The following is an 18,837-nucleotide window of genomic DNA, read 5'->3' as shown; positions in this document are numbered from 1 at the left end:
GTTCTTTGAGCTTTAGGAATTGATATTCATCGACGAATAGATTAGATTTTTGTTGCAAATCTTCCGCTCTTAATTGCTACACCTGTGAATTGAGTTCATGACATTATTACGGTATTGCACAGATATGTATGTGATGGAGATCAGCTGGTAGGCTGCCTATATTGAAGAATCCTTCAACCATGTTGAGGACTCGGTGTACCAAATTGACTGTTTAGTGGTATACATGCTGTGTTTAACCACCACACTGTAGATCAAAACAACATAAAGACCAAGATCCCCCGTATAGCCTTAACATACATTTGGGGTCAAGTACTGTTAGCGAGCACCTATGAAGGCCGGCACGGTACATGAGGGGGTGGGTGGATAGCGTCACGCCCGACTGCCTTTGTTTCCCGAGTGGCGATGTTTACGCATCACACCAGGTACTCATTTGAGGCTGAGTTGACCTAGGAGAGGCCCAGGACCAGTTCAGATCATCTTCACCGGTGATCGCCGTGAGCAGGAATCCAACTCGTGTTGCCGGGTTCACAGCGCCTTGTGCTAACCACTGCACTACCGCTTTCCACGTGCGTGCCCAGACGCGCAAGACATAGATCAACTACGAGGGACTATGCTGACATTGATAGCGTCAGCAATAACAATTGGAAAGTCTACTACATAATTCTTATCATACTACTATTACAAATAATGGCTGGATAGCTGGCTGCACGGGATTTTACACGAAAAAAACCTTGAATTGAAATGGCGGAAGACGTTCGAAAGTCATTGAATAACACATTGAGACTTGACGCCGATAATTAAAAACTGATCTAACTTGTCAACTTGTGCATCTATTAATGTGATCCTCTCACGAGAATATTATTTAAATCCTGGAGAATATAAAAAAATCTACAAATATTATCTTGGCATTTTATTATGCAAATTAGTAGATTAATATTAGTGCTCCAATTAACGATTATGAGAAGAGTATGAACATTACAGCTGTCTCTTATTTTATGTTGCAGAGCAATGGCTTCTCTACTCGTCAGAGTAATAATAACCTTTTCATTTACATGCCATTGCTTAGATGTGTCAGTGTCTAAAAGCGCCGTACATCCCTTCCCATATCAACCATTCAAAGGGCACTCCCATTGGCAGCTGTCACTGTGCAGCACAGGGTGACTGGGCAACTGCCTCCCAAGCTGGCAAGCAGGGCAGCATGCCAGGTTCGAACCAAAGCGGGCAGTGAATGCACTACTGCCGAGCCATGTCACAGAATGGCTGCTTACCCAGTCACAGTGTCTGTGCACATTGAGTACTGGGCGTTATCAACGTTAATCGAAGGTTCAAAGAGGGCGGTCGGGCAACATGTAGTTTATGACAAAATTATTGTTTTGCGTTTGTAGATCCCTACCGGATTAAAATCAATTGTGCAAAACTCAACGTAATAGCCAGGGCCTAAAAGGCGTGAGACCACGTCACCCGCAAGGATCAAGAGCGCCTGTGACCGCCGTGTGATCCGTTTCCTCGAGGCCTGACGAGGCTCACCTGCGCAGCTGCGTGAAGTTTTCAGACTTGATGTGCGAGCAGAAGGAGAAGTTGAAACTGAGCTCGCTCTGACAAACTTTGTCCTCTCCGCAACCCTCCTTTACGAAGTTCATCTGAGGGAAACGGCGAAGAGGCACTAATGTCGCGATACTCGCATGGAGCTCACCACACAGTTCCGTGATAACAATCCATCATCCATCATAGAGGGTTCTTTTGGGTTAGATTGAATAAATATAAATGTCGTAAAAAAACTCGCCACCACCCGAAACAGCCAATTAGTGAGGTTTGTCACGTAAACAAAACGTGCCAATTAGTGACGAGTTCAGCACGCCGGTGTGCACGAGAGTAAACCCACAACATTCACAATTCGAGTACCGTGACGTTTCGCTAGGAATTATAACAACCAGCATCATCAAGCGACAGCCATAACTGTGGATAAATCCTCTATTATGGATATTTGTTGCGAAAGGCTACATGTTAAACATTCCATCACATTCCACTTGTTGATTCCTCCACTTGGGCTCAACTACCACTCCGCAGGTCACAACACTTCTCTTACTGCGCCTTCCCTCACACTGCTACGCTTTGGACTTCCCTCCCATCATCTATTTTTCCAAGTACTTTGCTGTCAACTCAAGAAATGCATTCAATCTCATATATTACACATTAAAACTGTGACAGGAACCCACTTACAGCCGAGTGCCAGTGTATTCACTCGACAACTCTTGGCAATAAAAATTTGGGATTAATTATTCACGTAGCAATTGGATTGTAGAGGATGTATGTGTGGAATAGGAAGTTCTGAACAATTTAGCTGTGGAAATGCACAAATAATGGAGACCGTTAAGGACAACATTTGAAGTCGTTAATTTTTTAAGTTATGCTTGCCAAGGGTTTGATGTCCACCTGAGTCAGGACGTGGCCTTAGAGACGAGTTAAAGCACTGTACCTGCTTACTATGGCGACACCCAAGGCCTGGTACATTTGTAGTTGCTGGAGTAACCGATCAATTTAAACAAATCTTTTTGGTTCTTTCGGTAAAGTCACATAGAAGGGAAGTAATAAAATAATGAAAATAAAACATAATAAAATAATTCTCACGACGTTTCGGCCACAATGCAAGCAGCCGTCCTTAGGTGAAGAACATGTCTGTCGATAAGACAGAGTCTGAATGACACGTCCTAGGCTTGGAACGTCTATTTAAGCTGGGAGGGAGGAGGAAGAGCGCCTTGACAAAATAATTTGCATATGAAGAGGAATTTAGCATATTTATGGGAAATGCAGGAATGCGACTAGTGCTACTTGTGAAATGCGTAGGAGGTGGGCGGGGTGTTTTCAAAGTCATATTATGCCCATGCATTATGCAGGATTAGCAGCATCAAAGGGAGGGGGTAGGGGTAGCATTATTAAAGGGAAGGAATGTTAATAGTATGTAGCTGCAGTAACTAAACAACCACGTAAAAAGCTAAAGTATAAACTACATAGTATCATCAGTATGCTAAATATACTCTCAATAAGCTGAGCTACTAACCGTAAGTAATACATTACAATTCTAGGTCGCAAAAAATCGTGAGTCTGATTTTCTCTGAGATAAGAGCTAAGCTAGTTCTAGACAGAATTCGTTTAGCATTAGAAGAAGTTACAGCAGCAGATGTTAGTGTAAATGCGTTTGGTATTACCTTAGAGTCGCGCATCTCTTCAGAAAAGTGAGAGACTCGATTAGCTGAGCCTTCTTATCACGGAGCTTGTTGAAGGATCTCAAAGTTACGTGGAATCCCTCCCCGTATTTTTATTATTTTATTACTTCCCTTCTACGTGACTTTACCGAAAGAACCAAGAAGATGAATCCCTGCAGTCACGAAAGCTTTAAATCGAAATTTAATTTAAACAAATGTTAAAGTATGACTTTTCTTTGGATATAAATGCCCTTGTGATAAAAGAATGATGGGAATACCACATGCACTAAACTATTAATATAATCGTGCACGCACCAACATATGGCAATTACACCGCCAAGTGACATGAACCGAGATAGCATTCTGATGTCAACCGTTAACTGATCATGCAGGAAATATCGGTACATTACGTGTACCTGCATTTAATGGGTAAAATTGTCTTAGAATCTGTGACGGGGACTGTGGACGCTGTAGATTCAAATGTTCCGCCATGAGAACACAATGAGCTTCTTTTAAAAGTGGTCTGCTGCGATCGTGTTATTGCTGTTGACTCAAGATGGGTGAAGGGGCCGCGCGCAGACGCCCACGGGAGCACCTCTGTGCGCAAGGGGTTGGCCACGCTGGCGTTGAGCGTGGGAAGCAGTTCCTCCGTGGCGGCCTCTGATTTTGCCCACCGAGCCTCCTGCACCTCGTAGTGCAGGTGCAGCGGGATGGTCCGCAGCTTGTCCTTCACGTGGTCCTGCCGAAGCAACGAGCTCTCTCACAGCCGAGTGGGTGTACGCGCTGCGACGCGCAGAGGGATGGAGGTGCAGGGTGCAGAAGACACGGAGAGCGCGCGCCGGCTTTTTCGTGGTCACGGCCAAAATCAACACAGGATGTGCTCGCTCGTGTCAGATTTCAGAAGCTAAGTGGGGATCAGCCTGCACAGTGCTTGGATGGGCGACCACCAGCCAGGTTGTCGCAGGCAACTGGAGGCAATGCTGCGTGGAGGCAAGCATGGCGTATCACAGCAAATTCCATTCATGCGGTGTACTTCTATGCTCCTACATCTCTAAACATAATAATTACTCATTTAACAGAAGCACACCTAAGCCAAAATAATATTTTTCAGGAGGGACCTGGATTGGGATGCCTGTCGTTATCGGTGCTCCCCACCTTCGCCATTGCGCACCGACCAGCGTGGGGAAGAGTGCCGCACGCACACAAGTGGATGTGAGGCGAAGGAACTTGCACAGTGACCGTGCACTGAGCGTGCTCGCGAAGGCACGCCTGCACATGAACACACACGCACGTGCACACGCAGCGTGGCGTTGAAGCAGCGCGTGTCGCCCTGGCCGTCCAGTGAGACGTTTCCCGAGAGGACGTGCTCCCCGAGGAGGGTACCGGCCTCGGTGCCGGCGATGGTGGTGAAATGAACCCGCGAGCTGAGGCCTTGCTGTCGCCGACCCTCCTCAGCATTCAGTGAATAGTGCAACGCTGTGGGGGGAGGGTGGAGGGGGGGTCACAGGAGACAATGACCCACGAGGACACTGCTCTCGGGCCGAAGGCCATTTACAATGAGTGCAGCGTGCAGCAGAGGCCCCTGCTTCTCGTAATGCCGCCCACCTCCCCATCTCTAATGAACCGCTCTAATGATGATGATATTCTTGATGGAAAAACGACATCGATGACACAATTATTAAAAGTCTCTTTACCTAGTGCAACATTTGCGTATATGTTGCAGAGACCCGAGAAAAGGGAGTCGCAGAAATATAATCTCGATTTTAAAATAATAATTTTGACTTGCAACACGTCGCACAATATTCACTCGCTCTCGAACAGAGAACGCCCCAGAAGCACGAGGAACCGCTAACAAGCGAGAAGGCAGCCACGCGGTGAATCGGCACCAACGATTACCCAAGCTCTGCGGTCCTCTCAATAATAAGATGTTTTCAGCGAATTAATCAGTGTCTATACATGTGTAGTGTCAGTTATTCAGAGACGAGGTTTGTAGGAGGCACCTTTTATTAGAACATTCACGGTCTCGTCTGCACTCTCTACAGTCGCTTAACCCAGCCTATACACAACACTAGCCGTCTAACACTGACGGCGATGACTAAGACAGCCAAATATCTGGCAGCGCAATATCGAGCGAAGACGGCAGCGACGACGGCGACGAGACGACAGCAAAGACGAGACGAATCCAATCCCAGAACCGGCCACCTCAAGCTCCCGCTCTGGGCTCCTTTTATTCTACCAGCGCGCCTGGCTCCGCCCCGGCAGTGCCTCCCTTCCCGAACCCACTAGCAGGATTCAGTGGCTTCCAGACGGGGTCCTCCGTGACCCTTGCCCCAGTTCCTCCACCCTGCCAACACACCCGTGCACTCGCTCACCGGCGTGTGCACTGTCTGTCCACCATAGTTGCCACTGCTGGCCACCAGCCGGCGCTATTATGCTACACATGTACTGGGTGCTGAGAATGAGATATGGGTTAAGAATGGTTTTAATTGGGGCATTGTATTAAGAAGTCGTTGGTAAGAGACCACGGTCAGGTGGTGAATACAATGCGCAAAGCTACGTGTTATTGTGAAAAATTACACCAAAGCTCTTTTTGTAAACAAAAATCAAACACAATGTTGTAAAGGTGGCAGTGGCAGGAGGCATGGCTCCACAACCGCACACGTACTGATTGCAGGGCTGTAGGTAGGTGGTCGCGCCCAGTATGAGAAGCATGCCAGCACCCTCACGCTGAAAGAAAACAACAAATCACAAGCAGACCTTGTAATGATAAAACTAATATTTCAGCTCCAACCTCTCACAACCCGCATGTCCAGTCTTAGGAGACAGGAATAGCAGTTTTGCACGGACTGGTGAAAACGGTGCATCGTGCAGCAAAGGTTGATATTGTTTAAATTCATGGTCTCTTGAAATTATAATAATGTGTAAAGTATCATTATTGCATCCAAAGCGCTCAAATAAGTATCAAGGCTGAGCTCATCTCCTGTCTACAGCCCTGAGCCTGCAGTGGAAATTCACATCCCTACAACGGGGCAAGGCTATCAATAGGACATTCCCATGCAGAGGTACTTATTTTGTCGACCCCAGAGGGATAATGGCGAGGCCTTCATCCAGCAGTGGCTTGATCATGGCTGATGATGATGGATCCTTACCAAGTACTTTTCCCGTTTTCACAGTTCTTCACGCTCACATCAATGTCTCCGTCAGTCAGGAGGCGGACATCTGCAGTGATGACAGTCCTGGATCTGTGCGATGAACACAGCACACACGGCAGACAAGACAGAGACGAGGATATCGTTAAACGTACTTACAGCACATGAACGCTCATCGAATCTTCCTGAGCTGGTAAATTTTGCAGAGGCGATCGGATTGGCACATCTCCTCTAACACCCAGTCTTATTACACACAATTACATACAAACACTTCTCACTCGCTGTGTAATACTATTTTTTAATGTAACTAGCGATTCTTCCTGGTTATGGCACCTGTGAGTGCTGGATTGGTGGACTGGCATGCGTATGATGGGTTCTGCGATGGTGGAATAAGAACTTCTAAACAACACAGCTGTGGAAATGCACAAATAATGGAGACTGTTAAGGACAGCATTTTAAATCGTGCATTTTTTAAGTTATGCTTGCCAAGGGTTTCAGATCCACCTGAGTTAGGACATGGCCTTAGAGACGAGTTAAAGTATTGTACCTGCTAACTCACTATGACGACACCCAAGGCCTGGTACATTTGTAGTTGCTGGAGTAACCAATCAATTTAAACAAGTTATGCTTGCCAAGGGTTTCAGATCCACCTGAGTTAGGACATGGCCTTAAAGACGAGTTAAAGTATTGTACCTGCTAACTCACTATGACGACACCCAAGGCCTGGTACATTTGTAGTTGCTGGAGTAACCAATCAATTTAAACAAATGTCAAGGCATGACTTTTCTCTGGATATAATTGAGTTATGTTTTTTTTATAATTTAGGCAGAACCTATTTCCACCTTCGAGAGAATAGGTATCCACAGGGTGAAAACACAATTAGTGGATGCTTGCAGAAAGGTGTAAAGGGGAATATAATTTAGTTTGGATATCAACCCAATATTTACATTTAAAAGTGTAAGCCAGAAGGCGGTGATGCTAAATAGGGAACGTGGATCCATTTTGTCGATGGTAACCAGGCTTTTCACAGCGTGCACGTAGAACCTTGGGAGAAGATCAGGTGGGCTCGCATAACAGAGTCAATATTAAAATTACTTAATCGGGATTACACATTGCAGCAATCGTCCCTGGTGTAAAGCGCGCTCTATCAGAAACGAATCATTATTATCACAAATACCATAACAGGCATTGATTAAGGAGTCAGTATGCTGTGTGGCAAAATAAACTTGAGACGACAAAGGGTGTGATGATTGTGTCAGACTGGGCCTCTGTCCCTTCAAACTTTATTTTTCTGCTGGTGGTGGACTGGGCCAATTGTAACTCTATGGATACAACCGAAAACAATAGCATTAGATGGCCGGAGGGAACATTGGTTTAGCCATGACTATGAGGGATCATTATGGTCAGCTGTTATTTATACCGCACCTGCCATGTAGTTAATAGCGGAGTGCTCAGTTCTGGCCGAGCTCTAGCTCCTCTCGGATGGGGGGGTGGGAATCAAATTGGTGTGTGGGGGGCTACTGTACCAGTGATTCACCACTAAGCAGGAGAGTCAGCATGGTTAGGCCATAGGGACATTTGGTGGTGCGGGGCCCATGCTAGTGCCCCCCCTAGCGCTGGTCCTGATTCAGCATCTGCTGTTCGATACGAAGACATATATTTACGCGATCTAATCCAAAAACACTGTACTATGGATGATATTGGTCACGAAAGCCTACGTGTTAAACCAAACCTGAAGAGGATGACTTGATCAGAGAGCGACCCCACGAGCAAGTCAGGGTAGAGGTTTCCATCCACATCCAGGTCGCCACTTAGGGAGTATCCAAACCCCTGCAGGCCAACGTCTAAGTTCTCTCCAGCGAGGACCTGTGGCGGCAGGGGAGGCCCAGGTGTCCGCACTCAAGTCATGGGACACGCTCACCATCACATGTTCAGGCTACCCTCACCGTCACGTGCTTAGGCCACTGGACACCCTCACCGTCACGTGCTTAGGCCACAGACATTCACGCCGCAGCACTGCGTGGTTGACTGGCATGCCATACCTGTGCTGGCTTGGTGATGACACCACTTGGACCTCCGCTGTAGATATACACTCGTCCAGATTCCTCAAATGGTGCACCGACTGCAACATCTGTTTAATGACAGACATCACAATGCAAGGTCACTTTGCAAATAGCAAAAGTGCCCGCATCAGAAATTTAGACATGCAGTAATTACAATTCCCCTACACACAACAACGTATGTTAACGATTTAGCTTCACTTACAATCCCAGCTACTGCAAAAACACAAACTGTAATCAATCATGCTTCGTATTGATTCTATCAAAAACAGTGAAGTATATGGAATGCAACACAGGTTAATGCAGCATCAATAAATGTATCCTTCGGTAATGCTCCATGTGACAACTATGAACAATGTGACAGGATCGATGCATTTCTTCCGGAACTGCTGATGGTTTTTGCATAATGCACAAAGGGTTACGGTTTTTTATACACGTTTTTGTAAATTGTTGTTTGAAAATCATGTTTTTCTGGCCTGTACTGTTTTTTTCTCAAATCTGGCATAATACAAATTTGAGTACCGGATTAGGAATGCAATAATGTTTCCACTACATAAGCTACAATCTCATGAAATAAATTTCAATGACATTGAGATTGAAATATTTCTCCGGCGTTTTATTGAGGAAATGTGTTGGGGATCATTGGAGGAAAGCGAAGCAAGGGTCGGAAGCAGGTAAGAAGGAAGAACAAGTTGTAGCAGGGGCACTCTTTGGGACCCTTGTTGATTTCTACCTAGATCTGCTGGGACTGTATTGAACATTATTGCAGTTTAGTGCACAGCTCTGATGGACCTAGACTGGTTGAGACAAGGGCCCCGGATTTGGTCTGTAGAAAAGGAGACAACCCTCTGTGAGTGTCATAATAAGTCCGTGTATTCATTGGGTGGCACGGTGGCGAGATGTTACCGACCTAGCCTGGTATACAGGAGGCCGTGGGTTCGATCCTGCGGATTTTTCTCCGGGTCCTCCACATTTAGAATCAACATTCGTTTAGAGTATTTGGCTGCTATAAATTTCCCTGTGATGATAAGCCACTTAGTTGAGAGATCATTTGTGGCCAGGTCACTTCTGAAACATAAGAGCTGTACTGTATAGCTCAGTGGGCCTTACCCGGTAAAATAAAAAATATACTGTATAGTTTTTAGTTTTGAGTGTTGGTTACATCGATGATAAAACTACGCAGCACGACCTCACACGTACCTTGAAAACTGTCAAGGTCCAGGTCACCAATGGCAGCTATCGTCAGCCCAAAGCCAGATCCTGCGGTGCCCTCCAGCCTCACACGCTTCCGCCTCTCCCTGCCGCCGTGCTCATCGCCACCCCAGCTGCTGTCAGCGTGACCGTGGCCAGGGTGGTATCGACCGTTATCGTTTAGGTACACGTACACGGCTCCACCCACACTCTTCTTACTCTGGTCAAAGAAATATGGAGCTCCAACTAAGAGATCCATCCACCTGTTGTAGATGGAAGGCGTTGTGTGCAGGCAGAGAGTTGTGTGACGTTGTGATGAGAGGGAGGGAGAGGAGGAGCAGCATATGGAACGAAAACAGAACAAAAATGATTACATCATTATTAGAATCATCATCAGCAGTAGCTGCTGGACAAAGGCCTCCCAAAGCTTTTGCCATCCCTCATTACTCTGCAGTACCTAGCACAGTAATGGATAGTGCATTGAAATTAGGGGGAAAGGTAAAAAAACTGAGAAATATCTTAAACCACGAAAGACAAGTTGAAGAAGGGGAGAGTTATGGACAGAGATGAAGATGTTAAACAAAGTCAGAATACAGAGATAATTCTGTAAAAGATTTGGACAATAATGAGAAATCGGAGAATAACACAAATAAGCGATGATGTCATAGCAAGCCATGAAAGCAGCAAAGGGATGGTTATGATCTTCATCACATTTAGAAGCCAACCAACCTCGTGAGCATCACGATTGTGTAGGTACAGAAATACACTTGGTGATGATACAGTACTGTATGCCTAAGTTCTAACCACTTGAACACGTAGCCTTTCGCGACCAATATCATCCATAATAGAGGTTGTTTTGGGTTTGATCGCGTAAATATATAAATGTGTCGTTAAAACCCATCACCACCCGACACAGCCAACTAGTAAGGGTTGTCACGTAAACAGAACATGCCATTTCGTCACTAGTACAGCACGCCAGTGTGTTGGAGAGCCAAGCCACAATATTTACAATCTGAGTACGATGTTTCGCCAGTAATTACAACTAGCTTCATCAGGCAACAGCCAGATTTGTGGAGAAATCCACCTGTTTCGTTCCTTAAATATAGAGTCCTGGATGTGGTGACCACACTTCTGCACTCTTGTGCAAAGTGTGGGGGGGGATTAATGAGTCAACGAGTCGTACATTGTGCATGCGTATTATGCGAGCCCTTTCATCTTCTCCTTCCTGTCCATTGTGTGTATTGAAATAGCCGTACCAGCGGTAATCCCTATTGAAGTATGGTGCCCTGTATAGGCATGTATTTAAACAATGTATTATTTGATGATTCGCTTCCACGCAGCAATAAGTCGATAGCTATCTGAACGGTTAAAATTATTTTTTATTTCTTTCAATTTCGATAGATTATCTAATTAGTCTTGGCTAGTAACAGCTTGTTTTGCACAGAACTTCAACATTATCAAAATCTCGATTTAAAGCTTTCGTGACTGCAGGGATTCATCTTCTTGGTTCTTTCGGTAAAGTCACGTAGAAGGAAAGTAATAAACTAATAAAAATAAAACATAATAAAATAATTCTCACGACGTTTCGGCTACAACGCAAGCAGCCGTCTTCAGGTGAAAAATGAGACACTGCCAAGCTTGGAGCTTATATATAAGCTGGGTTGGAGGTGGAAGAAGAGCGCCTTAACAAAAGAATGTGCATATCAAGAGGAATTTAGCATATTCATAGGAAATGCGTAGGAGGTGGGTGGGCGGGGTTTCAAAGTCATATTATGCCCATGCATTATGCAGGATTAGCAGCATCAAAGGGAGGGGGTAGGGGGTAGCATTAACAAAGGGAGGGAATGTTAATAGTATATAGAAGCAATGAAACATGTCAGTGGGAGAGCGGTGGCAGGAGACCCGCAGCGGAGCAAATAATGCATTTCCTGTGGAGAACACAAGATACACAGTCAATGCCAGTGAGTGGACTGCGGTCTGAAAGTCACCGTAAACGTGGACAACAATCAGTTAAGATCCGAAATGGTTTATTACGTCCTTCCAATGATTGCGGAGCCAGAATCCATCTTCTCGGTTGAAATTGTCTCTGTGTTTGTATATGTGGATCGCCTCATGAACGAATCTCTCATGGTAGCCAAATGGCTTGCAGAGAACATCTGTCTTGGAGAAGTCAATGTCATGTGAGCCCACTGAATTGTAACAGTGATCTGCCACGGCTGAGGTGTTTGTCCTACCGTGTTTCAGGTCTGCTTCATGTTCACGGATGCGGTCCGAGACATGTCGTTTGGTTTCTCCAATGTAACTGCTACCACAGAGGCAAATTAGTTTGTAGACGCCAGGGTACTGTATGTCTGGAACCACGTCTTTTACAGACGGGACCAGATCACGGATTTTATGTACTGTGTTGAATCGGACCTGAATCTTGTGTTTAATCAGGATTTTGGAGATCTTTTTTGTGACCCCAGCAATGTAGGGTAAGGTGATGGTTTTGAAAGGCTCCTCAACAGGATCCTTCTTGATGGTAGGAGTGATGGCTTTTCGGATTGTGTAGTCGGGGTAACCATTAGCCTTAAGAGCTTGGCGTACGTGTTTTAGTTCACTGGCAATGTGTTCCTGGTCGGAGATGCATTGGGCTCTATGGTATAGAGTCTTGATGAGGGAGTTCTTCTGTTACATGGTGAATCTGATGGTACACATTGCCAGTGAACTAAAACACGTTCACCAAGCTCTTAAGGCTAATGGTTACCCCGACTACACAATCCGAAAAGCCATCACTCCAACCATCAAGAAGGATCCTGTTGAGGAGCCTTTCAAAACCATCACCTTACCCTACATTGCTGGGGTCACAAAAAATATCTCCAAAATCCTGATTAAACACAAGATTCAGGTCCGATTCAACACAGTACATAAAATCCGTGATCTGGTCCCGTCTGTAAAAGACGTGGTTCCAGACATACAGTACCCTGGCGTCTACAAACTAATTTGCCTCTGTGGTAGCAGTTATATTGGAGAAACCAAACGACATGTCTCGGACCGCATCCGTGAACATAAAGCAGACCTGAAACACGGTACGACAAACACCTCAGCCGTGGCAGATCACTGTTACAATTCAGTGGGCTCACATGACATTGACTTCTCCAAGACAGAGGTTCTCTGCAAGCCATTTGGCTACCATGAGAGATTCGTTCATGAGGCGATCCACATATACAAACACAGAGACAATTTCAACCGAGAAGATGGATTCTGGCTCAACAATTATTGGAAGGACGTAATAAACCATTTCGGATCTTAACTGATTGTTGTCCACGTTTACGGTGACTTTCAGACCGCAGTCCACTCACTGGCATTGACTGTGTATCTTGTGTTCTCCACAGGGAATGCATTATTTGCTCCGCTGCGGGTCTTCCCTCACCGCTTTCCCACTGACATGTTTCATTGCTTCTACATACTATTAACATTCCCTCCCTTTGTTAAAGCTACCCCCTACCCCCTCCCTTTGATGCTGCTAATCCTGCATAATGCATGGGCATAATATGACTTTGAAACCCCCCCACCCACCTCCTACGCATTTCCCATGAATATGCAAAATTCCTCTTGATATGCACATTCTTTTGTTAAGGCGCTCTTCTTCCACCTCCAACCCAGCTTATATATAAGCTCCAAGCTTGGCAGTGTCTCATTCTTCACCTGAAGACGGCTGCTTGCGTTGTAGCCGAAACCTCGTGAGAATTATTTTATTATGTTTATTTTTATTATTTTATTACTTCCCTTCTACGTGACTTTACCGAAAAAAACAAAAAGATTATCAAAATCTATTGAGTGTCCTTGCTGGCACGCGTGTTCTGCTACTGCTGACAGTTGTATTTGAGAGTATTTAATATTTCTCTGATGTTCTTTTAGTCTCGTGCTGATCATTCATCCTGTTTGCCCAACTTAACATTTGCCACAAGTGCAGTTAATTTTGTACACACCTTCTGTTGATCCCTTCGGTAATACATCTTTTGTACCAGATATTAATTTCTGCATTCTATGTACCGTGCCAAATCTGACTCGGATGTTTGCTTTTCCAAACATCTGGCTAGTTTATCAGTTACCCCCGCAATATACGGTATTTGATCATTTTAATTACTTAGGCAGTTTCAATGCTCGTGTTATTTGATTTGGAATTCAATGACCTGTTGATTTGTGCATCATTGTAACCGTTCATTTGCAGCGCTTCTTTAACATGTTGAGTTTCACTTCTCAGACTGTTGCAAAACTCATCTATCCAGTTCACCATGGAAGTGGAAGCTGACAAAACTCTACCATTTCTGGATATTCTGCTCGGACGGGGTCGAAATGGTAAAATAACACACAGTGTTTACCGAAAGAAAATGCATACTGACGCCTATCTGAATGCAGTCACACCATCAACCCGCACCGAAATCTGCTCTTATCAAGACGCTCATTCATCGAGCTAAGAAAGTGTCAGATGGTGACAGTTGACTTTTTGTATAGATGAAGGTAGTCACCCTGAAATGTGGACATGGAGACACTTAGCCCAGTGTTGTACAAGATTCCCTGGGAATGGAGTCTACACTGTCATGGATCCTTAATGATTTGAAAACCTGCTACTGTCACCCAAGAGGTGAGCAATGCCTCGTTGGTACAATTGTCATCACAATTGATCCGTTTTTTTAAGAGGTGCCGAGACAATGCAGGTACTGCAGTTATGTTACTTGTGTCATAAATGGCAAACTTAAATAATAATGTAGTACTTGTAACGCGCACAGTTTTGAATCGCCCTCAGAGAGACGTAGAATGTTTTAGAGGCAAAGAAAACCACAGCCAAGCTGGAAGAGAGGCAGAACCAGTGCTAACAATTGCCCAAGCTCTGTGGTCCTATATTGGGATGTGTGGTTACTGTGTCCAGCACAGTGACCACACATCCCTACTCCCTTGCCTCCAAAGTCCCCCTGCTCAAGTGCTTAGGGCAGTGTTCTTCATTGCAAGGCCCATATGCCCTGACGTGCGGCTCCCGACAATACACAACATGTGAAAACACCCCCCGTCATGCTGTCAAAACCCAACAAAGGTTTCTAATGTGTGGCGGACCTCACACTGATGATGCCTTATTGGCGAAAGTGTCCCAACCACCACCCCTTCTGAAAATGAGTGAAAGGACACCGGCTCAGGGTGTTATCAGAAGACTGATCAACCATACGAACCCGTCGCCATTGAGGTCAGTGAGGCAGACGGCGTATCCGTAGGCGGAGGCGAGGCCCTCCCCGCGCAGCATGAGCTCGGGCACGAGGCTGTTGTGCGAGTGGTTGACGGCGAGGAGCAGCACGGCTCCCGTGTGGGCGGCTCGCGGCGCGCCCGCCACCACACTCGCCTCACCACGCCGCGCCACGTCGTTCGCCACGTCCACGGAGAAGCCTGGACAAAGGGCGACGGAGCGCGACGGGCGCACCCGTCGGCTCGCTTCAGAACACGTGGGGCACTCCTCGCTTTGCGCCTCTCATCTTCAATAAGTTTTCTTATGATTAATCATTAAAACAATTGAGCTGTGTACCTCTTTTCAGAAGCGAGCTGGCCACAAATGATCGCTCAACAAAGAAGTGGCTCATCATCACGTGGAAATGTATCGCAGCCAAATACTCGAAACGCGTTATGTTGATTCAATCAATTTCTTTCACTAATTTGGACTCCGATGACAAATTAAACTAACGGTAGATTTGAAGCTTTCGTGACTGCAAGGATTCATACTCTTAGTTCTTTCGGTAAAGTCACGTAGGTAAAAAATGAAATTAAAAGAAAAAGAAAAGAAAAAATAATAATAAAAACGTCGTGATTTTAATATTTTTATTATTTTGTATAATTTTTTATTAATTTTAATTTCATTTTTTACCTACGTGACTTTACCGAAATAACTAAGAGTATGAAACTAACGGTAGTTACACCTTAAGGAAATGGCCCGTAACGAGAGTATAGAGGACTGGACGACAAAAAATATGTGTTTTGTCGTGAGCAGAAGTCCTATTTAATCTTAATTTTGGAGCTTTCGTGACTGCAGGAATTATTCTTTGTTTCTTTCGGTTAAGTCACGTCTAAAGATAAAATAATAAATTAAAATAATAGTATATTACGACGTTTCGATTGCAACACAAGCAATCATCATCAGGCATAAAAGAAATAGCAACAACAATCTAACTAGAAAACTATAGACAGACATACAAGCAGACATACATCACAACGGCACACAGAGAGAGGACACATATCGGCACAAAGAGAGAGGTCGTTTCTGTGACGGTCCCTTAAATATAGAGAGGGGGGGACGGGGACGGAGAGAGGGAGGGGGCAGAGAAAATTAGCATATCAATGAGTGTACGGCAACGTACTGCTGCTGCAAGTAAGATAACGACGTGGCACGGGCACGCAAGCTTGAAAATTAGGAGAAAGGCACATGAAAATTAAATAACCTAGCAAAATATCGAAATGTGATGTAATACAACACAGAGAGTCGGTTAACACACAATTAACGCATAGCCTGGTTGATTACGTATTTCAAAGATTGCTAAGTTAGAATTTTAAGTGTGAAAATTCCAAAGAGAGGACACAGGCAGAGAGAACACATAGCCAGAGAGAGAAAAGGATAAGCTTAAAACTTCCCCATAGAAGTGGTTCAATCTTAATTTTGGAGCTTTCGTGACTATTATTTTAATTTATTATTTTATCTTTAGACGTGACTTAACCGAAAGAAACAAAGAATAATTCCTGCAGTCACGAAAGCTCCAAAATTAAGATTGAACCACTTCTATGGGGAAGTTTTAAGCTTATCCATTTCTCTCTCTGGCTATGTGTTCTCTCTGCCTGTGTCCTCTCTTTGGAATTTTCACACTTAAAATTCTAACTTAGCAATCTTTGAAATACGTAATCAACCAGGCTATGCGTTAATTGTGTGTTAACCGACTCTCTGTGTTGTATTACATCACATTTCGATATTTTGCTAGGTTATTTAATTTTCATGTGCCTTTCTCCTAATTTTCAAGCTTGTGTGCCCTTGCCACGTCGTCATCTTACTTGCAGCAGCAGTACGTTGCCGTACACTCATTGATATGCTAATTTTCTCTGCCCCCTCCCTCTCTCCGTCCCCGCCCCCCCTCTCTATATTTAAGGGACCGTCACAGAAACGACCCCTCTCTTTGTGCCGATATGTGTCCTCTCTCTGTGTGCCGTTGTGATGTCTGCCTGCTTGTATGTCTGTCTATAGTTTTCTAGTTAGATTTTTGTTGCTATTTCTTTTATGCCTGATGATGATTGCTTGTGTTGCAATCGAAACGTCGTAATATACTATTATTTTAATTTATTATTTTATCTTTAGACGTGACTTAACCGAAAGAAACAAAGAATAATTCCTGCAGTCACGAAAGCTCCAAAATTAAGATTGAACCACTTCTACGGGGAAGTTTTAAGCTTATCCTTTTCTCTCTCTGGCTGTGTTCTCTCTGCCTGTGTCCTCTCTTTGGAATTTTCACACTTAAAATTCTAACTTAGCAATCTTTGCAATACGTAATCAACCAGGCTATGCGTTAATTGTGTGTTAACCGTCTCTCTGTGTTGTATTACATCACATTTCGATATTTTGCTAGGTTATTTAATTTTCATGTGCCTTTCTCCTAATTTTCAAGCTTGCGTGCCCGTGCCACGTCGTCATCTTACTTGCAGCAGCAGTACGTTGCCGTACACTCATTGATATGCTAATTTTCTCTGCCCCCTCCCTCTCTCTGTCCCCGCCCCCCCTCTCTATATTTAAGGGACCGTCACAGAAACGACCCCTCTCTTTGTGCCGATATGTGTCCTCTCTCTGTGTGCCGCTGTGATGTCTGTCTGCTTGTATGTCTGTCTATAGTTTTCTAGTTAGATTTTTGTTGCTATTTCTTTTATGCCTGATGATGATTGCTTGTGTTGCAATCGAAACGTCGTAATATACTATTATTTTAATTTATTATTTTATCTTTAGACGTGACTTAACCGAAAGAAACAAAGAATACGTCCTATTTACATGGGGCCTGCTCAAATCAGGGTTGTGTATGAATTTAAACGTATGCAAACATATGGCCCTAATATAGGTATATTAGGCCATATATCTACACATACAGGAAAAACATGCAAATGTTGACCTCGTAAAATGTTGAATGTTAACACAAGGTGTGGAGGATGAGAAAAAGGATATACAGCAGGGTTTTCATTGATGGTAAAAAAACGCATGGATACATGATTCATGATATAATTTGGGGTGATGCCATCATTTATCTGGCTTTATTTGTGTCGTTAAGACTCCACCACAACCCATTACAGCCAAAAAAATATAATTTCCATGTGTATAATGGTTTAAGTCGCCAATTATTGGTTAAGCTCGCCAGGTAAGGACAATTCTCACGACCAAATTTAGCCATTAACTTATGTGTTAATAACCCCTATCGTGTCAAGTTAAGATTAGATACACGTTCGGGCATTTAGCACAGGTGGGAATTGCAGAAGAAAAGAATGATGAAAGAGGGGCTTCAGATGTACACGTGGCATTGTAACACGACGTATGCAGTAGCAGGGTGTGTGAACATTTGCGTGTTTTGCCGTGTACACACCCATGTAGCTGTTTAAAGGGACTTTAATATGCTCAGGATCATTTTCTGACTGAGTGGTGTAAACCGTTTCATAGGGTCCATCGTCAAAAATTCCATTCTCGTAGAGCGAAGAGTTTCTGTGTGACATGGACACGAGACCTGTGTTGAGGATGAGAAACAGAAGAGCCTTTGAGGTGGAGTCAGAGCAAGGTCACGACAGACAGCACTCACAACGCGCTCATGGGAGTACAGTAGTAGTGTCTTCCGCAGTGAATTTAAAGCATGGAAAGTTGATATATTTTTTATACCAGAATGTGTTTCCCAGAAAGTTCATTTGCTCAACTTTACGGTCAACCGTATCTTATACTTTCCAGTGGGAAATGGCCACTGGAAAGCCATACATATAAAGTCAACATTTAACACCCCCCCCCCCCCCTTTATGCTTACTTAAGGTAGTCCATCACATCCGATGATGACTTCAATTACTTCTTGTGGGTTCTCTATGGAACTCATAAAGTGCAGCAACGGATACCTGCGCGCTGAAATTATTTAGAATGACGTGGGGGACGCGCTTGTCTCCACATCACTTCTTCGCTGTGGGGAAATGGACTCCAGTGGCAAGGAGAAA

General features: G+C 44.4%; 1 protein-coding gene across 1 annotated transcript in view; it reads right to left on the bottom strand.

Annotated features, from left to right (window-relative positions):
* LOC144721187 (integrin alpha-6-like) overlaps window positions 1–18,837 on the bottom strand; it is a 65,988-nt gene that overhangs the window by 18,960 nt on the left and 28,191 nt on the right. The window contains exons 5-14 of the mRNA XM_078598585.1: window positions 18,231–18,368; window positions 14,811–15,021; window positions 9,613–9,866; window positions 8,395–8,483; window positions 8,085–8,218; window positions 6,353–6,445; window positions 5,869–5,930; window positions 4,495–4,679; window positions 3,799–3,942; window positions 1,528–1,640 (exon numbers count right to left, since the gene is read on the bottom strand). Coding sequence (XP_078454711.1) covers window positions 1,528–1,640; window positions 3,799–3,942; window positions 4,495–4,679; window positions 5,869–5,930; window positions 6,353–6,445; window positions 8,085–8,218; window positions 8,395–8,483; window positions 9,613–9,866; window positions 14,811–15,021; window positions 18,231–18,368 — 1,423 coding nt within the window. The remainder of the gene's footprint in view (window positions 1–1,527; window positions 1,641–3,798; window positions 3,943–4,494; window positions 4,680–5,868; window positions 5,931–6,352; window positions 6,446–8,084; window positions 8,219–8,394; window positions 8,484–9,612; window positions 9,867–14,810; window positions 15,022–18,230; window positions 18,369–18,837) is intronic.

Source organism: Lampetra planeri, chromosome 11 (genome assembly GCF_965212315.1).
Source record: "Lampetra planeri chromosome 11, kcLamPlan1.2.h2, whole genome shotgun sequence".
In the NCBI taxonomy this organism is placed as follows: Eukaryota; Metazoa; Chordata; class Hyperoartia; order Petromyzontiformes; family Petromyzontidae; genus Lampetra; species Lampetra planeri.
Note: the sequence above shows the minus strand (reverse complement) of the source record. Positions and strands in the feature narration are given on the sequence as shown.